This window comes from Lates calcarifer, linkage group LG8, assembly GCF_001640805.2.
Source record: "Lates calcarifer isolate ASB-BC8 linkage group LG8, TLL_Latcal_v3, whole genome shotgun sequence".
Taxonomy (NCBI): Eukaryota; Metazoa; Chordata; class Actinopteri; family Centropomidae; genus Lates; species Lates calcarifer.
The window spans coordinates 14,463,160-14,485,559 of NC_066840.1; the positions used below are offsets into that span (position 1 = coordinate 14,463,160).

A 22,400-nucleotide genomic window follows, 5' to 3' on the forward strand; every position below is an offset into this window, starting at 1 on the left:
TTAAAGTGAATTAAAAACGTGAGAAAAACGTCCTCACACTGTAATTACAATGATTTTTGAACTAAAAGGGAGGAGAGAGAATATCACGAATTTAATAATCAAGCCAGAATATTTTTAGATATTTTGTTTATGTTACTAGTAATTCCTTATTCGGCCTTGTTGTGGCAGTAATGCTGCATGTAGTTGAAGTTTTTACCACGTCATAAGAAAACAAGGAAGCGACCCACAGCAGCAGAATGGTTGTCAACAGGGAGAAGTAACAGTTGCTGTCGGTTGGATATTTTCCTGTTTTTTTCGTAAGGTGAGCTGATGCATAAAACTATATCTGTTACATTTGCATGTATTAAATCGTTGAAATGTGTGGACATGCTGAATTGAACTGAACGAAAGTTAACTAGTGTGTATGAGGAGGTATTGATAGCTTGTTAATACTGTTAGCTCGGTTAGCTGTAGCCACTTACCGATCACAGTCTCCTGCACAAACCTTCGTCAAAGTTCGTTAAAATGATGCTAATGGGTGACGTCTGGTAATTATGACGTTTTTTTTTAGAAGAGACTTCACCGTAGCCTAGAAACCATTCCGTAGCAGCGCCTCACATACACTCAAGTTAAAGATAGCAAACTGGCAGTAACGAAAATAAGACACTCTTTAACGTCAAGCTTTCTTAAAGTGCGTTGGAAGGTGGTTGCTAATATACTATCCTTGAAATTTAAACGAGTTGTGTAGTATCTCATTTATCGATTTGAATGTTTTAACAGAGCTGAAAATGTCACATTAATGAACCCCTGTGTTCATTCTCTCAGACATCAGCGTGGTACTTTTTAAAGACAGCTGATGTACTGTCATCTAAAGGACAGAAATATGGTCATGATTTGCGAGTTGAATGCACTGTAATAAGTTAATTCTGAATATATTTCAATAGCCAGCAAAACACTTGCCAAACATGACACATTTCTCCTATTTCTCTCTATTAACTACTTTATCACATGCATATTTAAACTCATGAGTTTTCAGCGGTAATGTGGTCATGCATACATCAGCCGCTGATACTCAAACAAGACTTGGTGTCAGTAGTGTTGACCCAGTATCTCAAATTCGCCTCAAAGGGCTTGACAACATGAAAAACTCTTGGAGGAATGGAAAAAATGTAAGAAACCTTAAGAGAATCTGAAAAGTGGAAACTGTCTTCAGAAGCAATAAAGAATTCTTAGTGGATTTTAAATTAACTGTGATGTGTTAAATCAGTTGAGTATCTTGTTTAACAAAGGTGGCATTGGTACTAATACTAATTTTGTGTATCAGGCGAGTGCAGCATGAAATGATGTCTGTGTATGTGAAGCTCTACAGTGGCTTCTTAACACATTCATTTAAGTTAAGTTCCTCATCTTACCAGCTAATGAACTCCACTGCAGAAATGGAGGCTGCAGGAGGGGAAGAGAATCCAGATGTGCATGGGGCAGCGGCGGCGGCAGCGGCAGCAGAACCAAGTGTTTCTAGACAGCGACAGCCTGCTATGAAGCCGGTGTGGACTTTGCTAGAAGAGGCAGCCCAAATGAAGACTGAAGGAAATGCTTTCTACAGGGAGAAGAACATTCGCTCAGCCATCGGCCGTTATCACCGTGCTCTGCTGGTCCTCCGAGGCCTCGACTCGGAGGTGATGACGTCAGTGAAGGGCTTTGGACCTGAGACACCTGCTCTTACACCTGAACAGGAGACTTTACTGAGAAACACACAAGTGGACTGCTACAACAATTTAGCTGGTACATAAAACATTACAACCATGCAATGTGAAAAGAGCACTAGAATATCCAGCTCGTTGAAATACATCTTATGTTGTGTTAAAAATGATTCACTCGTTTTAAAAAAAAACTGTGCTGAGTATCAGTTAAGTAGCTTCCTGTAGTCACGAGTTTTATATGGAGTCCTTGGCATAATCATTTCAGTATGAGCATGCTCTTACCAACAAAACTCTCTGCTGTTTTGTGCAGCTTCAAAGATGTGCCTTCCTTCATAACAGAGCTTTTACACTGATACATTAAGTATAGTATTATAAAATATATTTGTACATATCTATCTCTTTCAGCCTGTTTACTGCAGAGAAAGAGTGTTGACTATGCTCGTGTGCGGGAGTACAGCCTGCGGGTGCTGCAGTGGCGACCAGGTGATGTCAAAGCACTGTACAGGGCAGGAGTAGCCACTCTGGAGATGGGCGATGCAGAGACTTCCAAACAGTACCTCATGCAGGCCTGCAGAGAGCAGCCTAATGGTAAGAAAAGAGCCAGCACAGGATCATTCAAACAGGCTGGAATCACTGTTCATATAAGTAGTCACTTAGATATTTCTGCATTTCTCACCATTTCGCAAAAGCAGCACACCAGAAGCTTCAGTTCTCGGTCTAGGTCTACACAGGAGGCATTCAGCAACAAGTATTACTTTGCACTAGAGGTGGTTTGGCAATGCAATACAAAATCTGTGTAGTTACATGAGTCACATGGAGGAAAATAGACATGAGATGTGTGAGCAGTTCCAAACTAAAACTGAGAAGATGCTCTACAAATTCAGAGCTGAAAAAGTCCAAATTGCAATCTGTATTTTTATTTCATGGACCAATATATCTGTCAGATCATTTTATTTTTTGTTAATTTTGCAATACCAAATCTGTGACATATGAAGAATTTTATTTTGCATTTTGCTGATTTTCTCTGGCTTTGTCAGATGATTGCTGGATAAATAAAATCCATACATGTAACACCTGTAGCAAAATTCTACATATTTCAAGTGTGACCTTTCAAGACAAAACTTTTACATTTTTCTGTCACAGATGCTAATGTGAGGAAGCACCTGCAGAGGGCTGAGGAGAAATTGAGTCGGGAGTTACAGAAGGAGAAGGCCATGTATCGAGGCATGTTTTCCTCCGGCCTAAAGAGCAGCTCTGGAGAAGGGATAAACCAAACCAACAGAGCTGGTGAGGGAGTTTAGCCAGCCAGCTCACTCCGCCAAATAAAGCCTCAGCCTGAGAGAGAGACTGCGTTCAACTGATCACAAACCAACTGAGGAATGTTCACACATCCTGAATCACTAATGTTACTGTGCCTCCTGCAGAAGGTGAGCCTAGGAAAGAAAGGATTGCATGTTATACAGAATACTAGAGTGCAGTCAGTAGGAAAGATGTCACTGCTGAAAATAGAAAGGAGACGACAGGAACATTAGTTTCCTAGCAACATGGAAACAGAGCTGTTTTTTAGCCCATAAGAGCGAGAGTTTGGATATTTCACAAAAATGTGAGTCTTCATGCACTACTCAAATGCCTCAACGATTGCAGTTGTCTGGTCAGTGCTGTGAATGTTTTTTTTTGTTTGTTTGTTTGTTTCTTTTTTTGAGTTTCAAGTAAAATATTTTTTCTAAATAATGTTCAAGCCCTGCTGTCTTGATTGTAAAAAAAATCTGTAATATAGGTATTTCAGGCGCAGTCCAAGTTGTAGTGTCTGCTTCTTTTATTAATCTTAAGCCATGAGAAGCCACATTTTGTCTCAAATAACTCATCAATATTTTAATCATTCAATAATTATTTGAAAATCCTGAGCACAATATCAAGTTAAAGAGTATTTGCTTGGTTTTGGTCATTGTCTGGCCAATATGATTGTACTTCAGAGGCAATATTGCCCATAAACAAAGAGGAATATCACATTCTCACAATAGTTATAATCACTGAACAAGTCACAGAGCAGCATGCAGAGGGGAGTGTGCACAAACACATTCATACTCATGGTCACAGGGGGATTTACCCAATATATAATGAAGCTGCTTATAGCCAATATTATGAATTCATATTGAATATTTTAAATGAGGCTACTAAAGCCACAAAAGGATCCTAGAATATTGTTCCTGCTGAGATGTCAAATCCTTTAAAACGTCATTCATGCTGTGAAAAACTCCACTAAACCTACACTCGTGACATTTTTAAAATGTTTGTAGTTCTTTGCAGCACCTAAAAGTAATTCTTCACCCCCACATGAAGTGGTACCCATGTTTCCTCACTGACATTTGTGGGCCATGCTGCATCCTACAGCACTCTTGTTTATGGAGTTTACAATGACACACTGTCAGTAAGGAAAGACTTTGGGATCATGATGTGGAACCTCTTTGGAGAAATTTGACAGACATTTTGTGGGTTTTTTCGGAGCCTATAAAAAGTGGCTATGTCAATAAAACCTTAAAAAAAAAAAAACTTATTGGAATGAATGTCATGAGCATTCAAATCTAATAGCGGGTTTTACAGACTTTTACGTGCCTGAGAGGAACTTCCATCATGAAAGGACTGGCAGAAATCTTACGGACAGTGTATCTGTCTAATAAATCACAAATCTTCTAAGTTTGAAAATTAAAAATGATGGCACTTTTCTTTTACATGAAATATAATACCAACCATCACTGGTGTTTTGAACGTAATACACATGGAAGAGTCATCTACTGTGATGATCATTTATTGTACAAATGTCACTTCTTGGATGGCTTCCGTTTGAGACTCAGAGACCTCATGGAGCCAAACACTCTCCTCCCCAAGTCCCTCAGTGATCGAGAGCGCTGGAGGGGCATCCGTGGTGGAGGGGATGGAGAAAAAGAAGGGGAGGAGAGAGGGGAGAGGGAGTGGCAGCTGCCCTCCAGGCTCTGAGAGCGAGACAGGTTAAAGAGGCTGGCAGTGGAGGACAGACGTTTGTCCTCCTCCTTTGCTCTTAGCAATCTGATCCCTTCGTCTTTGCTGATGCCCATGCCCCCTTGCCCCACATCTAATGAGGAGACCCAGTGTGCCCTCTTTGTGGGCTCCTCGCTGTGGTTACGAGGCACCAGCAAACCCTGGGACTCGCTCCTAAACAAAGCCCTTCTGGAAAGCCTGAGGCTGGAGCTGCGTCTCTCCCCATCCTCTTTCCCCCTCTTCTTTGAGAAGATGGGGGAGTTATCTACTTTTGGCCTCTTGTCATTACCGCTGGATGAAGTCTTCATCCTGCGGTGCTCCCTCCTCCAGCTTCCGACGCTGTTCCTCCTCCATCCGTAGCCGTACTCAGCTCTGTCCATCTCCTCCCTTTCACTCTCTGACTCTTTGCCCCAGCCCCTCCAGAATTTGTTGGAGGTCTTTCTTGGTGTCTGAGACGCTGTTCGCTCCTTTTGCTCCTCACCCCAAACAGAGCTGTAGTCCTCTCTCTTGGCATAGCTGCTTACTGTGGCTGCTCTGATCAGCTTATGCGAGGTATGCTTTCCTCTGTATAGCCCCTCCCCCTCTGCCCTCTTCCACCCACCACTACCTGCGCTTCCTCCCCCACCCTGCCGAAGTGATCCACCTCTTGGTTGGATGCCGCCGTGCTCCAAAGGAGAGGTCCTGGTACTGGTGCGGGGCAGGGAGCACTGGAAGGGCGCATCCCGACGGAAAACTGACAGAGGGGTGGCACCCAGTGGGGAGGGCTGGAGGGGCCGGGGAGGGGAGCGACCCCTGGGAGTGGGGCGGGAGGCAGGGGAGGAGGCCGTGGAAGAGGGGAGGTCGGATGGGGAAGGGGTCTGCTGGTAGTGGCAGCGTGAAGAGTAGTGCGGAGAGGGAATGTGGATGGACTGGTAAGGGTGTATGGGGCTGCTGGAGTGTGAGAGAGGAGGGGTAAGACTAGACTGAGACTGAGGAGAATGGGTGACACTGAGGGAGAGCTGTATTGGTCTCTGGGGATTCAGGTCAGTTAGTCTAGTATAGTCATGTGATTGATCTGTCTGGGCTGTCAGGTGAGTTTTACTATGACCCCTCACCTCGCCTGCAGTATCCGTTTGGAAGCAGTCAATATCCAGCTCCACACCTTGTTCCATGAGTCCCACCACAACAGCCCGGGACAGGCCAGAGAGGCGGGAGATCTCTCCCACCATGGGGGAGTCTTCGCTTAACTTAGGACTGGAGCTGGCATCTTGGATCAAGCTGCTGCGCTGAGACCCAGGAGCTGATCCAGCACTTGTGCCAAACACTGTTGGTCCTACCTCAGGTGGGGCACCGCTGCTCCAGTCCAATGAGCGACAGAAAGCTGAAGACCCAAATCCAGAACTAGGTCCAGAGGCTGACGTGACCTCCAGGGAACTGCGGTGGCTCAGACTACTTGGACAGGTTGAAATGCGAGGGCGAGCTCTAAGTGCTGGGGTGGGTGTAGCGGAGGAGAGTGATGAAGCAGAGGCAGTGGGAGTTGTGGTAAAGTCACTCCTCAAAGCTCCACAATTGCCATTTTTGGGATTGTCCATGAGTCCCTGGCTAGAATTTAAACCAGGGGCCAGGTTTAAGTTAAGGTTGAGATGCAGATTTATGTTCAAGTCTTCTCCAGTTGCTGAAGGAAGGTTACCCAGGTTGATTGAGTTCCTAATGGCCTTTTTCCCAGAGGTGCTGAGGCTGACTCTGGCTGAGTTTCCCAGCAGGGACTTACAGGGAGTGATGCTGCCCCCTGGCAGAGTGGAGGGTGTACTACGGCTCTCGAAGGCAGAAAGAGACTGGGTGGAACCATGACTTTTACCAGGGGTGCAAAGGCCTCTGTGCACGACTGAACTGGGGGTGGCAGCTGCAGTGAGATCACAGGTGGAGGTGGTTACCCGGCTGTGGTACTGACGAGCCAGGCGAGAGATGTACTGCTCCAGCTGGGTGAAGGAGGCCAGGGTGGGGGGCTGCTGGGACTGGAGAGGCAGAGCTGGGTCAGTATTGGATTCAAGTGATTCATCATGTTGGGGTCCATCAGGACTCAGAGAGGCTGATTGCTCCAGGCTCTGGGAGGTGAAAAGGGGGCTCTGGAGGGCGACGGCATGCAGCGGGCTGGGGTAGGAGTAAACCTCTTTGGTCCGACGGGACACTAGATCAGTACAGTAGCGAGAGTCCAGCTGGGGTTTCGGGTGGAGGGAGGAGGTTGAGGAAGAGGAAATGGGGTCAAGAAGTGGAAGGAGGGAAACAATCAGGGAGTCGCCGAGTCCTGAGCAGAGGTCAGACAGAAAGCTCAGACCAGTCGCCTCAAGGTCACTTGCTACTGAAAGAGATGACAGAAGAAGAATTTCAGACTTTTTTTTTTTTTTTTTTAAGATTTTCTGATTTGAACTTTCTTTGGTTGCCCTTTCTGAACTAGCTTCAGCTATCTAAAATTAATATTCACTTGGAAGGGTTCAGCAGATATGGCTCCATTATCTGCACCAGCTCACCTGAAACTGGGGTTCCTTCTGTTGGTTCACCTTCTTCTTGACTGTTCTGCAGTACAGGCTGCTCCTGCTCCTGCTCCTGCTGGTGTTGCTCTTGCTGCTGCAGCTGCTGCTGCTGCTGCTGCACTGCACCTTCTGACCACAAGATGTCAGTGTTGTCAGCAGACAGAGGAACCTGCTCCCACAGCCTCACAGGTCTTGCCGGTGGTGCTGGCCCTCCCTGAGCGGCATCACTGGACACAGAGTAGCAGGAGTCTGACAGAGAACTCCCACTCACTGAATAGAAACCTTGACAAAAGGAGAGAAAAATAAACTCAGTATTAACTGACAACATCCAGCAATTTGTCTTTTATGCTCATAGATGCTGATACCACCTACAGTAACTGTTGACATAGACCTCTGCTGTCAAGATATCTCTGTATGTCACTGCTTATGTTCAATTTCACTTTAAGAAATTATAAAAAACTATTAATTTTTTAGTTTTATAGTTTTTTTAAACTATCATGACTACTTAGTACTGCCATCTGTTACTGCACATTTAACCCAAAGGTTTTACATTTACTGCTCTATGTACTCTTTTTCTGGTAAGTCTTTTCTGAGGAGTGTTTTCAGTTCCAAGTGTTTAGTTTGCATGTATATACAGAGACATGGGCGGTTAGTGAGGTCCATAAAAACCCACCTAAACAAAGACAAGACATCACCTACAGAAACTCAAACTTCATTAACATAAATTCCAGGAAAGAGACGTCACAGTGCTGGGTCCACTGCTTGACTATGAACAACATGTAGGTGCTAAAAAACATCGCAAAGATCTGAATTAAATTAGGATTTGTAAGAATATCCGGTTAAACTATAAAAACAACTTCAAACCTAAAAATTCTGAAGTAATACATTTTAGATTTTTGGGTCAGAGATGACTTACATGCTAAGTTTTCAGGTAGTCTCTACTACAAAGTAAAGAATAGTCAAAAAATGAAGTGTGAATGAGTGGCATAGCTTGGAGGGAAATGTCTGAGCTGGATGTGGAAACACAGGGACCAGAGTTACAACAAGACTGGATAAGAGGCTGAAACATTGAAAGCAAGAGAGAAACTGAGTGAGTCAGTACCAAGTCACAAAGAGTGCAAGTAAACAAAAGTAAAAAGAGTACAGTTAATGTTTAACAGGACTTCTCTTACACAAGCTGAGCTCTAGTTTGAACAGAAGGTGACAAACTCTGTTGGTCATCATACAGGTCAGCGCAGTTATCACACACTTGTCCACCATTTTGACCACTGAACAAACATTGTTTTTACCTGAACTAGGTCTGGAGTCGCTGTCCAGGTGGACCATACCACTGGGGTCCGGTGTCGGGGGTGAGAGCAGGTCAGAGGGGGCATCCCACGACAAAGTAGACCAGCGTGAATTACTTCCCCTGGCAGATGAGGGGTGGACCGTCCCATCCCCTGAATTACTGCCACAGTCCTCTGGGCTGCTCTGACAGGGCAATACCATTACATCTGAAGGAGAGGGAGCCTGAAAAAGTGACAAGTTATGACTGATCAAAATCTAATATTACAGTATTTTAAACATAAATATTCATCTGTTAATAAAATAAATGTTTAAAAAATGACAAAACTTAAATAAGTTTAAATAAGTAAATAAGTTTAAATAAGTGTCAACAAACATGGAAAAAACTATTTGAGCTGTTACATAATGTTACACTGACAAAATTACCTAGATGATGTTTAGTCTAATTTAGTATGGGCATTATCACCCAGTGGGTTTAATGACAGGAATTACTCACTGAGACACACATTACAGGGATAAAATGCTAAAATGAAATTTCACAACTGTGGAAGATGCTCACTGTAGCGGGATATACCTCCGTATGAATGATCACATGCTGAAAGTGGCTCCACTTACACGAGTGCTCTCCACCTTTTACTCAATCTCATTTAAAAAATCAGGTGTTGAGCTGGATGATATGAACATTGTGATATAATGTGATTATGTACATGTGAGTAAATGTACATAGTTTCATTCCACCACTGACGATAAGGCCACAACTTTAAACACACAACTGCTCCTCCTTGGAACAGCAGACACAATTAGACCCGTGTGAAAGGGCATGTAGCGTTGTGAGCCCGTGATATCATTTACCAGAAGCGCACACACCACGCTTACTGGAACAGTCAGGAACGAGGCCCCTCACACAATAACAAGAATAACAATTGCCCCGTCAGGTTTGCAAAGTGCCTCAATTTCCCAGATTAGTAAAGGCTTGGTAGAGTAAACCCCCTCCTCCAGTTATCCTCCAAATCCCCCAACCCACCCCTCCAGGACAGCAGCCAAGAGCCCCTGCATTAGACTGATGGAGCCCAGACAACAGAAACACTGTGAGTGGCACTGATCAATCCTCTTGTTACTGAGGAAACAATACAGGTAGTGACTCACTGCTGGGGAGACAGGAGAGGAGGGGGATTCACAAGATAATGGGGGAAGACAGATGACGTAACAAAGAGCAGCCCAAGTGGCAGAAGGGAAAAGGGGGTGGAGGGACTGAGGAGGAAAGAGGGGAGGAAGGAAAAGGAGTGGGAGAAAGAGTATCAGACTTTGACCTGTCTTAGGCTTATCTCAGCTCTGAGAGATTACTGAGCTGCGACTCACTCCTGTCTCCCGTTTCTTTTTCCTTTCCGTTTTTTTTTTTTTGGCGAATCTAAAGTGAGAAGTGGCTGAGTGGGTGACCAAAATGAGCCAGAGGGACCAAAAAAGAGACAGAGACTGCGAAATAAGAGTGTGAGTCACTGATTGAGTGAAGGCGGTGAAGGCAGGGAGAGGGAGAGAGAGAAGGGAGGGTGAGGTTGGGTGGGGAGGAAGGGAGGGAGGGGGGTGAGCGGTTGCCGGGTGAGAGAGAAGGGCATCTTGAAGGACCCCCACCTCCCCCACACTCCCCTTGACAAATAATCCCCCCTCCACCTCCCTCCCACTCCTGCAATATCCTTCGAGCCAGCCGCCCCCTACTCACCATAGCTACAGCTGCTCGCTCTCTAACTCTCACTCGCTTCTCCTCCCACACAGAACCACAACAGCACAACAGGCCTGGCGAAATATTTAACTCATCCTCAGCCTGAACGCACACAAACCAAGTCTTGTTGTGACTTTCGCGCTCATGTCTGTTCTGCTGCTAAATCCCACTTTCTGCATTCCCCTCCTACTTCCTATAAAAGCATGTTTATCATTCTACACTGATACAGACCCTTGACTTAAGTTTTTCCCTGCCCTTCTTAAATTATGTCAAATTAAAGATACAAATGAACTCTTTTAAAAGTCCCTTGAACATGCAAAAATATCTCTCATTGCTCTTTTCATACACAAACTTCTACTTCTCTATGTTATCCCTCAACAGCATAATGTGTTGCACATTACAGGATATAATGTTACACAGACACCAGGGTATGATCAAATCATAGGAGGCTGACAGACAAGTGGGTGGGGGTCTGCCCGGAGCTCTGTAATATGATATTCCTGCATGTGAGGGAGCAGCACAGCCCCTCTTTAACAACATGTAGAAAACGTATGGGTCGATTGGAGCTGCACAAGCAACACACCTCCTCCCATTAAGGGCATCATGTCATTACAGCGAGACAAATTGCAGTGGTTGCCATGTTGAGGCAGAATAATTTGGTCAAACAGTGTGGGATGGAGCGAGTGTTTGGTGAGAAGTACTTGCTCGTTGTACAGGGTGCAGTATTTATTGTTCCATGCATTATTAATGTGCTATTGAAATTTAAAAGACAGCCCACACTGTGCGTCTCTGCTGAGCAGAGTGATGCGCTCCAGCTTTGCTGAAACATTCAGGTGAATCTTTCAAGTTGAATCAGGAGACTTTTTTTTTTTTGGTGAGTTCAGTGATCCCGAGGCTAAAACCAGAGACAAAAGCTGTTTCACTCCACAAGTCAGGGTAATGGCCCTCCATGTAAGATGATGCTTTCCAATACTAAACCTAATTTCAGGACAGGCTGCCTTCAGTAAGAGCTCACAGCATTGCAGATGGAGCAGAGACACATACTGTTTAGATATTCAGTTTACTATTCTGTTAAGACAATAATAGATTAAATATAAAATAGTTTCCAATTCATTTTCTGTCTTCCAATTTATTTAATTGTTGTGGCTCCACTGTGTCCTCGTATTCCTGTCTTCCGCTGGTTTTCCTCAGTGAGGAGATTTTTAGTGTCCAACACTGAAAGGCAACAATGACAGTTTGGCCTTGACACCCGTTCTGGAGGCAAGAAGAGTGGCTAAAAAATGTGAACAAGTTACACACTGAGAACTCGAGTTTTCTTCTACTTCCTACAGTATATGCAGAATACTTCATTTGGAAATCAAAGCTTGTTTCTATTTATAAAAACAGACTTTGTGCACAAAACTGAATTATTTATGATATTAAAACATATCTATGCAAATTAAATGGGTTTTCTTTTCCACAAACAATATTGAAGAGGGTTTTCAACAGGTGCTGTTATTTTTTTTGGTCAAAACCCTGCGTGCTGGAATTCAGCTCATGGGAGAAAAGATGAACAGAGTCATTTAAAATGGCATTTTCCATCACAGATGACTCTATACAGCCATAATTCCAACCTGCCAAATATGGATTTGCACAGTGATAACTTCTGTCCTCTCTCTCTCTGCTATTAGAGAGAGAAAAGATGAATCACATTTCAAGAGTTTAATCCCCCCCCAAAAAAAAGAAAAAAAAAATGAACTGGTATTTAAGTAGAGCGCATTATGTTATGAGTCACATAATCCTCAGCTTACAAAATACTTGTATTTTTGAAAGCAGAACAACCTGTGTTTTAAAGCCATGAGTAATGAATTTCAGGTAAAATGAATATAATGTGTTTGTGGATGAAACCTTTTCTTTTCCTGTAAACTTTCCCACCTTTATGGTAGTAAATAAAACAGCAGGCATCCATCTACCATTTCTTCATTTTTCTCTCTCCAGCTGCTGCAGTGTTTAGGCTAGATGTGGTCACTTTTGCAACAACAACAACAACTATTTATCTCCATTTATGCAAATGTCGCGTGTGTCTGTGTGTTGGCGGAGGCTGGCCGGGGCAGAGGGCAGGATGCCAGCGTACTCTGCTACAGTGGCAGCTCCCTTCAGAGGTGAGAATGAGCAATGCTGCTCAGCCTCTCCGCAGGATATCTCAGCACCATGGGGGGGGGGGGCTACAGAGGAGATGTTGGTAGGTGGGTGGTGAGCAAGGCAGCACATTATGAGCCACACTTCCATACAGATGCCCTCATTCAGATGGGACTGCAGTTTCTGTCGCTGCACTGATAAAAAACAGATTTCATCATTTCAAGTTGTTTTCCTCTCTCTGGTGCAGCTGAAGAGGGATATGATTTCATATTACTTTGTCAATAAATACATCATTCTGCACAGGTGACCTCAGCTGTGGCCTGGTTTAGACAGAACATGTATTACTGTGCCGCAGGCTGCTGACTCACACCACTCATTGGTATCAAGCACACATATTCACAGAGTAATAACACCCTGTACAAAGTGACCGTAACAAAGTATCTGTTACTTTCTGTAAAATGTTATTAATGCAGCCAGCAATGACCCATTCACTGTAATACCTGAGGTGAAAAACTCCTAACACCAGCAGATCCTGAACACAACGTGTCACTGGTTTGTCAAATCTGGAAATGATCCAGAGATAATCCACCAGGGACTGATTTAGCAGAAAATAACACGCACATCACTGCACTCTACAATATGTGCAACGGAGTGAGTCTGTTTCTGAATATACTGCGCGTCACTGCGTCTTTATTTTTTGATGATGTTTTGGTCTTAAAGAGCGAATTCACAGCTGGAGAGAGAATCATTTCATACAAGGTGAGGTGTGCAGATCACTCCTGTTTTCAAACTAACAGTCCAAAACCAAAACACATTCAGTTTCCCATCACAAAAAGCAGTAAATCCTCACATATGAGAAGCTGTACAGAGAAACTGTCTGGTGATTAGCTTGAATAATAAATCTTAAATTATTTAATCGATTATCAAAATAGATGAACACAACATGAACTATGAGGTCACTGGTTTGTCACATCTGGGAGTGATCCAGAGATGATCCATGACAGAAGGGATGACGCACACATTGCATCCCCCTCATGTTTTGGTTCAAAAAAGTTACTTTCTGCACATATAAGATTGCACAGATTGTTGTGGAGAAATATTCTCTGCGGTACCAAATAATGACAACATGTCAGAAAATAGGTAAAAAAGTGTCTGTCACAATCCTCAAAAGCCCAAAGTGACACCTTCAGAGGTCTTGTTTTGTTGGACAAATAATCCAAAACCAAAAGATATTTAGTTTACTGTCATATAAGACAAAAAAGCTGCAAATCCTAATATTTAACAAGTTGGGAGCAGAGAATATTTGGCATCTTTGCACGAGAACAGACTAAAACAAAGGCCAATTGATTATCAAAACAGTTGCTTATTATTCCTCTGCTGATCATCTAATGAATAATCAGTTCAGCTCTAGTATTCCCCAGCACTTTTATGGTTCAGTATTTTCTTGCCAATGCCCATGTTGGTGTTAAGGTCCATTTTTCCCAGTAAAACCTTTCTGTGCTCTTTAAGAAAAAGTCACGTTTATCCTCCCATATCCTCTCATTTTCAATAGATTGCACGTCTTCTTGACTTCACAGGTTCAGATTTAGTTCATGTTCATGAATAATGGACCAAACCAACTACCAGGCCTCAGGATGGGACCGGTTCACATCCTGTCCTCCTGTATTACATGTCAACCCACATTCCCCACATTCTCATCACAAAAACACCTGCATATCCATTTCAGGACAAGGCTGGAAAATGGACCTCTCTCTTTCTCTTGTGTGGGGGTGTGTTTGAGGATGAGCCGGGGATCACACATCCTAACCCTTTCTGAGTAGCTCGCTCTCCACTGGTGCATTCAGGATTTTGCAATAAAAGATAAAAACTGCACTTTTAGCTCAGGACTAGATGACTACACCATGATGGAGTCTACATTCATGCAGTGATCAGAGTGATTTGAATGCAAACTGAGTGCCACAGTGACCTTTACAGTTGATGAGCTTACAGGCCAGAGCCAAACAATGCAGCAGTGTCTGGTTGTTGGCTTGTGTATTAATACCTACACCTGATTTTAGCGCCTGTATCCCACCTCAACCTCCTATATAACCTTGAGGCAGGGCACAGGGCCAGCCAGACAGGAGCTGGTCCTGGTACCCTGACCTCAATGACATTTGCTCCATGTGACGGTCACTCACTGCCGCTGAGTATAATGATCGGGCTGCATGCTTGGATGGTCTCTGGCACCATCTCAATCAATTGGGTATTCAGCTCTCGGCAGAGCCATGCGCCGCCAGGCAGCGATAAAATCTGTCTACTGAGCCGCAGAGGGACTGGCTTGTTGGCAGATCACCATCATCCCCGCATCCATATTTAATAATCTCGTCATGTAGAGATCCGGGCTATGAGCTGAGAGACGCACTGACTGACCTGTTGCCTGCGGGATGTCGCAGGGCCATGCTCGGCATCCGAGGCGGCGCTCTCCGGGGTTCCGTTCCCCTCCTCCGCCTGTGGCTCCACGGCGTCGGCGGCAGCGGGGGCTCGGTCCTCCAGAGCGCCGTCCACCATCTCCAGGTGTTTGCACCTGAGCAGCTCCAGCTCCAGCACCCCGGCCAGCGTCGCTTTGAGGCGCTCGCCGATGCGGACGCGCTCGGTGCCCGACCAGAGCGAGTTCACGCAGCCGCGGCGGCCGGCCATCCTCGTCGGGGCGCCGGGTAGGCGGAACGTGGGGTGGGCGCAGCGCTGACCGCCGCTCGGTTACCGTGCAATGGGTGAGAGTAACGAACGGGCTACGGTCCGGCTCCTGGTAGAGCGACACGGGTCCGGACGAGCGATAGCAACATAGTAGCCGCTTGAATTAACGTAGCGTTGAGGAAAATATAATCCTCACCATCTGTAACGTGCCATGCAGCCGTACAGTTTCAGGCAGCGCTGCTGACTGGCACAAGACTAGGATCAATGAATCCACTGGTAGCCTGAAGGAACATCAACGAGCCATGCCTCATATTAATCCAGGCTTCATTTCCTGTTGACATTGTCCCCTTTTTTTAATGTCACTCATAAGCTTCCCGGTCCGCTGGAGTTACCATGGTGCTGGGCTCAGTACGCAGCGTCCCCAATGAGACAATGCAACAGACAGACGGAGGGTGATAATGTTACATGTGGGAGCAGGCAGCAGAGAGGAGGAGCCACTGCACCAGACCTGCACAGAGATTGGTCGGTGAAGTTTTTCGAATGGACGCACGGAAGAAAGAAATCCCCCCCTGACTGTCCAACTTCACTGTAAATGATGCCACAGGACAAACAGTCCCATACCTACAGTGCTCCCACAGTCAGCGGGGGAATGTAACTGAGTACAGTTACTGAAGTGTTAATTTTCCCATTTAACACCATCTTACACTTCTACTTAAATTTCAGAGGAAATTATTGTACTTTTTTATCCACAATTTATTTACCAGCTACATAATATTTTACTATGCAACCAGCCCAGGTGTTTTCAGTCTCTCTGGCTGACTACACCTCAGGCCAAGGTGGAAACTGATAAGAATGGTAACAGGGTAAATTATCCCGCCCCCAAAAAGTACAATAAAATCAACTAATGGATAAGTGACACGTCAATCAAACTACTCTTGTAACGCTAATTAGCAAACAGTGACAACACCTGTGAGGGCGAGCTCCTGAAAATTTTACACGATAAATGCGTATTTATGAATTCAGGAACCAAACAGTATAATAAGTAGTGACCAGCTACAACACGAAAATGTGAAAATTAAAAGGCAACAAATCAACATTAAATAAAAGCATAGCACTGGAAAAATGCTTTTACATGTGATGCCCACATTTATCTGATAACACATACTTGAATTAAAGGACTTGTATGAAACATAAGAATATTTATTCCACTTCATTGGTCCAATGAAACAATGGAACATCGTATTTTTTTTTTAAATCTCTCTCTTTATATTTGCTTCTTCAGCTGACACCGTGAAAACTACAAGAAAATAAAGACAAAAGTTTTGAAGCGTACATCTCCCAGTCTTTTCTAAGCCTCTCAAACTAGTGTCCACCGATAAACAGAGCCAAACACAACAGGAACCTGCTGAAATCAAATAAAATCACTGAACACGCATCTCATTGTCTATATAAAGTCTACCAGAAACATCTCACACAATATAAAACAAATAATAGACAGTTACCGTGTTCGTCACGTGCAGAACAGGCTTATTTTGGCCTGTGTTGTCTTCCCTCTGCTTCCATGTTGGTTCTGTCAGTCAGTGTCTGAGTGAACTCTGGTCACGTGACCTGATTGCACTCTGCATCAAAATAAAACCTTACATTAAGAGCACGAACTTCTTAAACCACTTTTTTTTTACGATGACATATTTTAGATAATTTAAAAACCAATTTAATCTTCATTAAAATCTTATTTATTCCGCATGTAATCACTTTTTAAGGCGGTATGACTCAAATACTTTTGAATGTATGACATTAACATATAAAATAAACACTGGGAGTACATTTTTGTCCTTGAGCTCCAGTCATGCTCGTTGAAATTTAATATGATTAAGATTATTTTTTACACTAAAGGAAATTTTGTGCTTAACCAGTCCAATACATTTCTACCAGGACACTCTGTTACTTTTGTGGATATCATCTTAATGACATTGCATTTATCCTGAAAGCTCGGTGAAGAAAATGGTTCAAATGATTCATCTGATAAATATAAAAATGTCCAGTGTCAGAGGAGTACATCTCTCTCTGTTTGAGGAGGAAAAAATAGAGAAAAAGAAAATTACATTTTTATTAACAAGACTTTTTCCTGGAGAAGCAGCTTGAAGAAAATAAACTATGAATGATGTTGAAATACCTCTTCTGTATCTCAGCTTTAACAGGTGCAGTGTAGTTTGGTGTCAACCTTCCACCAGTAGAGGGTGATCTTCACCCGCGGCACAGCCTCTGTCCCCTGCTGGGCCTCCACAGGCTAATGTGTCTCAAACTACAAACTGACTGGACCTCCTTAAAGAGCAGAAAACTGCACAATTCAATGGCTCCACAAACTACAACCTCTGTAATGATCACAGAATTGAACGAATGCCTCCCTAAAACAGGCTCAACTAAAACTAAACACTGCAACCTTCATGAAAGTAAGATTTATTACATGACTGTTGTATCAGATTACTTTAATTTTAGCTGGGAGTACCTAATAAACTGGCAGCAGGAGTTTAGAGACAGCAGCATGGCACCTTCAGACAAAAAACAGGGAGAAATATAAACTGAAACACCAAGTCTGGAGCCTTCAAGCGTTGTCTTTTAAATGCTTTTACACAAAGATTATGCATTTTAAATAAGACTGTAACCTTTGTCTCCCCCTCAAGGTCCCTCTGGTATCTATAGTGGATCCTTCAGTGGTATCACATGTTCTTCTCCAGTAGATGGAGTTTGCACTTTTCTTATCTGGCTTCAAGTCTGTAGAGCGCTGAGAGAGAGAGAGAGAGAGAGAGAGAGAGAAACAAGAAAATTGAACACATACAAAACTCCATCTGCTGATGAAGATTTGGCTCATCATAGTAGGAAAAGCACACGTGTTACCAACATTACCATAACATTATTAACATTAACAATGGCTCAGTTATATTCAGGCGTCCCAGTGAGCCGTGACACTGTGACAGTGATCCAGCATGAACAACACCAGGACCCTGAAACTGAAGCAGCTAAATGAAATTCAGACATCATTCATTTTATTATTTACACCTGTGCTATCAATGTTGACGGGTGGTGTTCTGTAGGACGCGGTGCCATGAAATTTTCCTTTTCAAATCCAGTAAATGTGAGAATTGAGAGTCAGTAAACAAAAGTAAAAGATGGATCAGAAAAATAAGAAACTGCATACAGACATTCACATCCCACTGGCACCTGTTAGAGACTTGGGGGATATGATGATGACGTGACCACAAGGCCAGCATGGCTATCAGACGGTGAGGTCAAAGGTCAGGGATTAACAAAATGTGTGTGTTGGTTGGATCCAGAGCTATCAGATCTTATCATAAATGCAGCACCAACTGTGTTTAAGGACTGGAGGTTTGTCCCTGTTTGTCTCAGTCATTGATGTCACATGGTGGGCTGCCCTCATTACACCTCTGTCCTATGTGTGGACGTGACAGCAGCACCAATATCACAAGCAGATGTGAGAATGCTCAGTGAGATAACCATTATGTGTGAATCTGGTCTGAACCAGAAGAGAGAGCACACACACACTGATGCACCCCTGCATCCACACGCTACCCACCAACAGCAGGACGAGGAGTGTGTCTTTATTTGTTGGTGTCACATTTCAACTCCTCCCAGCTCTGCTTCCTATAAAACACGGCCGGTCGCAGCTTCCCAGCGGGGTTTGCTTACTTCCACCCGAGGGGACGTCACCGTCAGCCCGGGCAAAGACCGCCACACCGGCGCCCACCAGCCTCCATCACCACTGGTCTCTCTGCAAACTGCCCCAAGCAACTAACTAACAGACAGACATGGCTCCTTTTGAGAAATCCATGGAGATGATGCCGTTCAAGCAGAGGAAATGCCTTGGTGAGTCACATTTTCAGTCGATTCTTTGATTAACTGCTGCACCTACTTGCATTAACAAACAGTGAACAGTGAACAGTGAATGGAGGCTGGTTTTAAAAGTGTAAAATGTGTTTAACTGTTTCTCTCTAGCAACAAGAAAAGATGAAGTATGCAGCATTCGGTCTAAATTCCCAAACAAGTTGCCTGTGAGTTTATTTAAATTCTGTTATTTTACAGATTGAATGTATTTAATGACCAGTTTTACACTTTTATTTGCTGTGAGTGATTGCACAATCGTCTGATCACAGATGTGTTTTTGTGTCCAGGTGATTGTCGAACGTTACATCCGTGAAAAGACTCTCCCCCTGTTGGACAAAACAAAGTTCCTGGTTCCCTTTGAGCTCACCTTGGGTCAGTTCCTCTGCCTGCTCAGGTAAATAATCAGTGATATGTTTCTAACAGTTATTACTCCTCTTCTCACCCGGCTTGTTTCTGATTTTTCCAGCCCTTTTCTTTTCGTTTCAGCCCTCCCTCCTCTGTATTTTCTCCTCCAAGTTGTCAGATTAGCCATTGTTCTGTCTCAGCTTCTCCACACCTCTGCCTCCCTCATACTTTCTCCTCCTTTGTCCTAAAAATTTTTCCATCGTTCACCTTCCTCTGCCTCTTTCTTCCTTTCAGGAATAAGATTGACTTGGACTCTACCCAGGCTCTGTTCCTCCTGGTGGCAGAGAAGAGCATGTCCTGCATGTCCTCCAGCATGGGGGAGGTTTACTCCCGCTACAGCGACACTGACGGCTTCCTCTACATCACCTATGCCTCGCAGGAGATGTTCGGAGCACCTCAGTCAGTGGCCAGGCCGCCCTCCTGAGCCTCAAACACATAAAAGAAATGAACTGAACCTGGACCAACGGTGGTGACACCACACAGCCAAACTGGGAAAAAAATGGGACAAACTGAGCCAAGCCGGGACAGTTTTGTCCATTTTTTTTAGCCCCAAACTGCACCTCAGACTACCTCATGAACCCTTATGGACTTTTAAACACAACACATCACTCTGTACTTCTTTTTACTGCACTGGAGCCTCAGTAAGCCAGAACTAGACTCACGGGGACAAAACTCACCCTGATGAAGACGCTTGATTGATTGTGTGATTGGCTCATTTGATGATTTCTGTTAAGAGATATTGGGAGGAAAAAGTACAAGTCAATACAGAGAATTGTTTGAGAACAACAGAAACATCGAGCTTCGATGTAAACGAACCAGTTTCCACATAACTGCACTGCCAGTTCAGGGTAAAACCAGTTTAGTGGAACCACCACCATCATTTTCTCCACTCTCCCAAAACAAAGTCAGTGTGTTGCGTAATCAGACTCTTCTTTTTAGCACTTATCTCCCCTTCCTCCTCTCTTTTCTCTGATTGCCTCTTCATTCTCACCCTCCCTCAAAAATGTGAAACTGTGCTCTGGACTCTGGCAGATCATTACAGGGACTTTAGAGGACGTTGTTGCTGCTCTGATGTGTTTCTGTATCCAGCTGTCAGTATTCCAAAAATAAATGAATTCTTATCCTTTTAATTCCTTGTCTTGGAGTGATTTTTACTGACATGTTTTTACAGTTTTGACCCTGTTTATATGACTTTAAAATGACATCAGTTTTTCTGTGTTGCTATGAAATTAGCTCCTTTTTTCAGTGTTTTTTAGTCTCAGTTCCAGATGTTTTGAGGTCATTAAATGGAGCTTGAGACACCTCAGTGATTTTGTCAAACCACAGAGAAAAAGTTTCAATGGCTTCATGCCGAGTTAAAACATCGAAAACGTCAAAAACAGACATTGTTTTACAACCTTTTGAAGCCTTTTTTTGTGGATAAGGAGCTGAGGTCATGAGCGTGTTACACTTTTCTCTGTGTACTCATTTGTACTCACACATACAGGTGACTCATTCCTAACCTGCCTCTGAGAAATGGCGCTCCCTCCACATGATGATGTTATATAAGCCCGACCCAGTCAACTTTGTGCAGGGGTCAGTGTGTCAGAGGAGGGTTGGAGCTAGGGCAGGTGGGTGGGGTTATTTTTAGACACTGAAGGGGCAAATGTGACCCAAAAGACTGAGAGAGGGGTGGAAAGAAAAGAGTCAGGGGAGTGACGGGAACACAGATGAAAGACAAAGAAACAGGGGCAGAAAAACAGGGAGAAGAGAAGCTGCTCTCCATAAACAGTGGAAGTAAAGGGAAGGAAGAGGGGAAAAGAGACGAGGGGGGAAGATAGTGACGCCCTGACGGAGGAAGACAGGAAAAAGGAAACAATGTAAAGAAGAGATATACAGTGGAGGAGGGTGACAGCTATCTAAACACACAGTGTACGGACACAGAGGGACAGGCAGTGCAGTCGTGTCGCCTCTCACTTCACACCACTGTGTCCATTCCAGCAGCTTTCTGCCAATGTATTATCATCAGCAGAACAAGAGGAACACAGAGGCTTCTGCCAGCTGTAAATTACCTGTTTTGAACACAGAGTTAACTTCAGTTAATTACAGTAATTTACAGTTGCTGCAGTTCAGTTTTCACAACACAAAATGCTTTGCTTCTCACTGGGTCTCAAAATCCTCACATTTCACACCTGATCAAAACATCTGTATCAGATGATTTAAAGCATCACACAATAGGTTCATTATGTTGCTCATATTCATCACTGGATGTTAATCACCGTTACAGGTTATTTCTACAAGATTATACAAATAGCAAAGTAGGTTAGTATATGAAATGATGTAAAGTAAGACTGACTCTGAAAATTTAAAATTTTAGTTGAATGTATCATGCAGTCTAGACCTCAACTTTACATCACAGTAAATCCCACATTCCTACACGGCAAAACAATGATTGTGACTGTTTGCATACCACGCTACAATAACACTGTTAAGTGGGAAAAGCTATAACATAAAACTACATACTGTAGCAAACATTCAGCACATTGAGGCAATTTCAAATTCATATAATGTAGATTTTACAATGAGCACACAGGAACAGAAACATCATTGAACTTTCTTTTTTTTTTTAAACAACTTTTTTCTGAGGATAAATATATCAGACACAAATTATTATCTACTGCCAATTAGTTTTTATATGAATCTTTATGGTATGTTTAACATTTTTCTTATTTGTGGGTCATGACCATTCAAAGGATCCCAAGAAAAGACTGATTTTACATTAAAAGTAATGTGCGTTTTAATCAGATTTTCCTTGAAGCTTTGCTTTGTCAGTGAAATCCTGAACACTGTCACCTCCTCAGGCCTCTAAAAATCCTTCAAATTAAACAATCTGAGAAGGAAATTCACTCAGGACAAAAGACACAACCATACATCATGTTAGAGTTGGCTCTAACATGAGCCTCCATCCAAACTCAAGAGCTGTAATAACTTATCGAAACACAAGGGAGCGCCTCTGGACTTTATCAGACATGAAATCTCCTGCTGCTGTGGTGAGAAACAGATGATGGGAATCTGACGCTGACTGATAATCCAGTGAGTCAGTGAGCAGAATACCAATGA

General features: G+C 43.6%; 3 protein-coding genes across 6 annotated transcripts; 2 read left to right on the forward strand and 1 right to left on the reverse strand.

Annotated features, from left to right (window-relative positions):
* The first annotated feature begins 206 nt into the window (after positions 1 to 206).
* On the forward strand, positions 207 to 3,410 carry ttc9c (tetratricopeptide repeat domain 9C). 2 transcript variants are annotated; one of them, XM_018660389.2, is made up of 4 exons: positions 207 to 301; positions 1,414 to 1,761; positions 2,085 to 2,267; positions 2,823 to 3,410. In XM_018660389.2, the coding sequence occupies exons 2-4, from the start codon at positions 1,416 to 1,418 to the stop codon at positions 2,978 to 2,980; spliced, it is 687 nt and encodes a 228-aa protein (XP_018515905.1). In that variant the 5' UTR covers positions 207 to 301; positions 1,414 to 1,415; the 3' UTR covers positions 2,981 to 3,410. The 2 variants fall into 2 exon arrangements, with proteins under 2 accessions (XP_018515905.1, XP_018515904.1); XM_018660388.2 differs by having other exon boundaries at positions 212 to 301; positions 1,395 to 1,761.
* Positions 3,411 to 3,483: 73 nt separating this feature from the next.
* On the reverse strand, positions 3,484 to 16,605 carry si:ch211-168f7.5 (nuclear pore complex protein DDB_G0274915). 3 transcript variants are annotated; one of them, XM_018660385.2, is made up of 4 exons: positions 16,499 to 16,605; positions 8,494 to 8,713; positions 7,202 to 7,486; positions 3,484 to 7,032 (listed from the first exon to the last, which is right to left on the reverse strand). In XM_018660385.2, exons 2-4 carry the CDS (start codon positions 8,690 to 8,692, stop codon positions 4,499 to 4,501), a joined length of 3,018 nt encoding a protein of 1,005 aa, XP_018515901.1. In that variant the 5' UTR covers positions 8,693 to 8,713; positions 16,499 to 16,605; the 3' UTR covers positions 3,484 to 4,498. The 3 variants fall into 3 exon arrangements, with proteins under 3 accessions (XP_018515901.1, XP_018515900.1, XP_050928382.1); XM_018660384.2 differs by lacking the exon at positions 16,499 to 16,605 and adding an exon at positions 14,733 to 15,450 and having other exon boundaries at positions 3,484 to 7,029; XM_051072425.1 differs by lacking the exon at positions 16,499 to 16,605 and adding an exon at positions 14,733 to 15,450.
* Positions 16,606 to 18,674: 2,069 nt separating this feature from the next.
* Positions 18,675 to 20,431, forward strand: map1lc3cl (microtubule-associated protein 1 light chain 3 gamma, like). Its single transcript, XM_018660166.2, has 4 exons — positions 18,675 to 18,878; positions 19,008 to 19,063; positions 19,184 to 19,290; positions 19,536 to 20,431. The coding sequence occupies exons 1-4, from the start codon at positions 18,821 to 18,823 to the stop codon at positions 19,723 to 19,725; spliced, it is 411 nt and encodes a 136-aa protein (XP_018515682.1). The 5' UTR covers positions 18,675 to 18,820; the 3' UTR covers positions 19,726 to 20,431.
* The last annotated feature ends 1,969 nt before the right edge of the window (positions 20,432 to 22,400 follow it).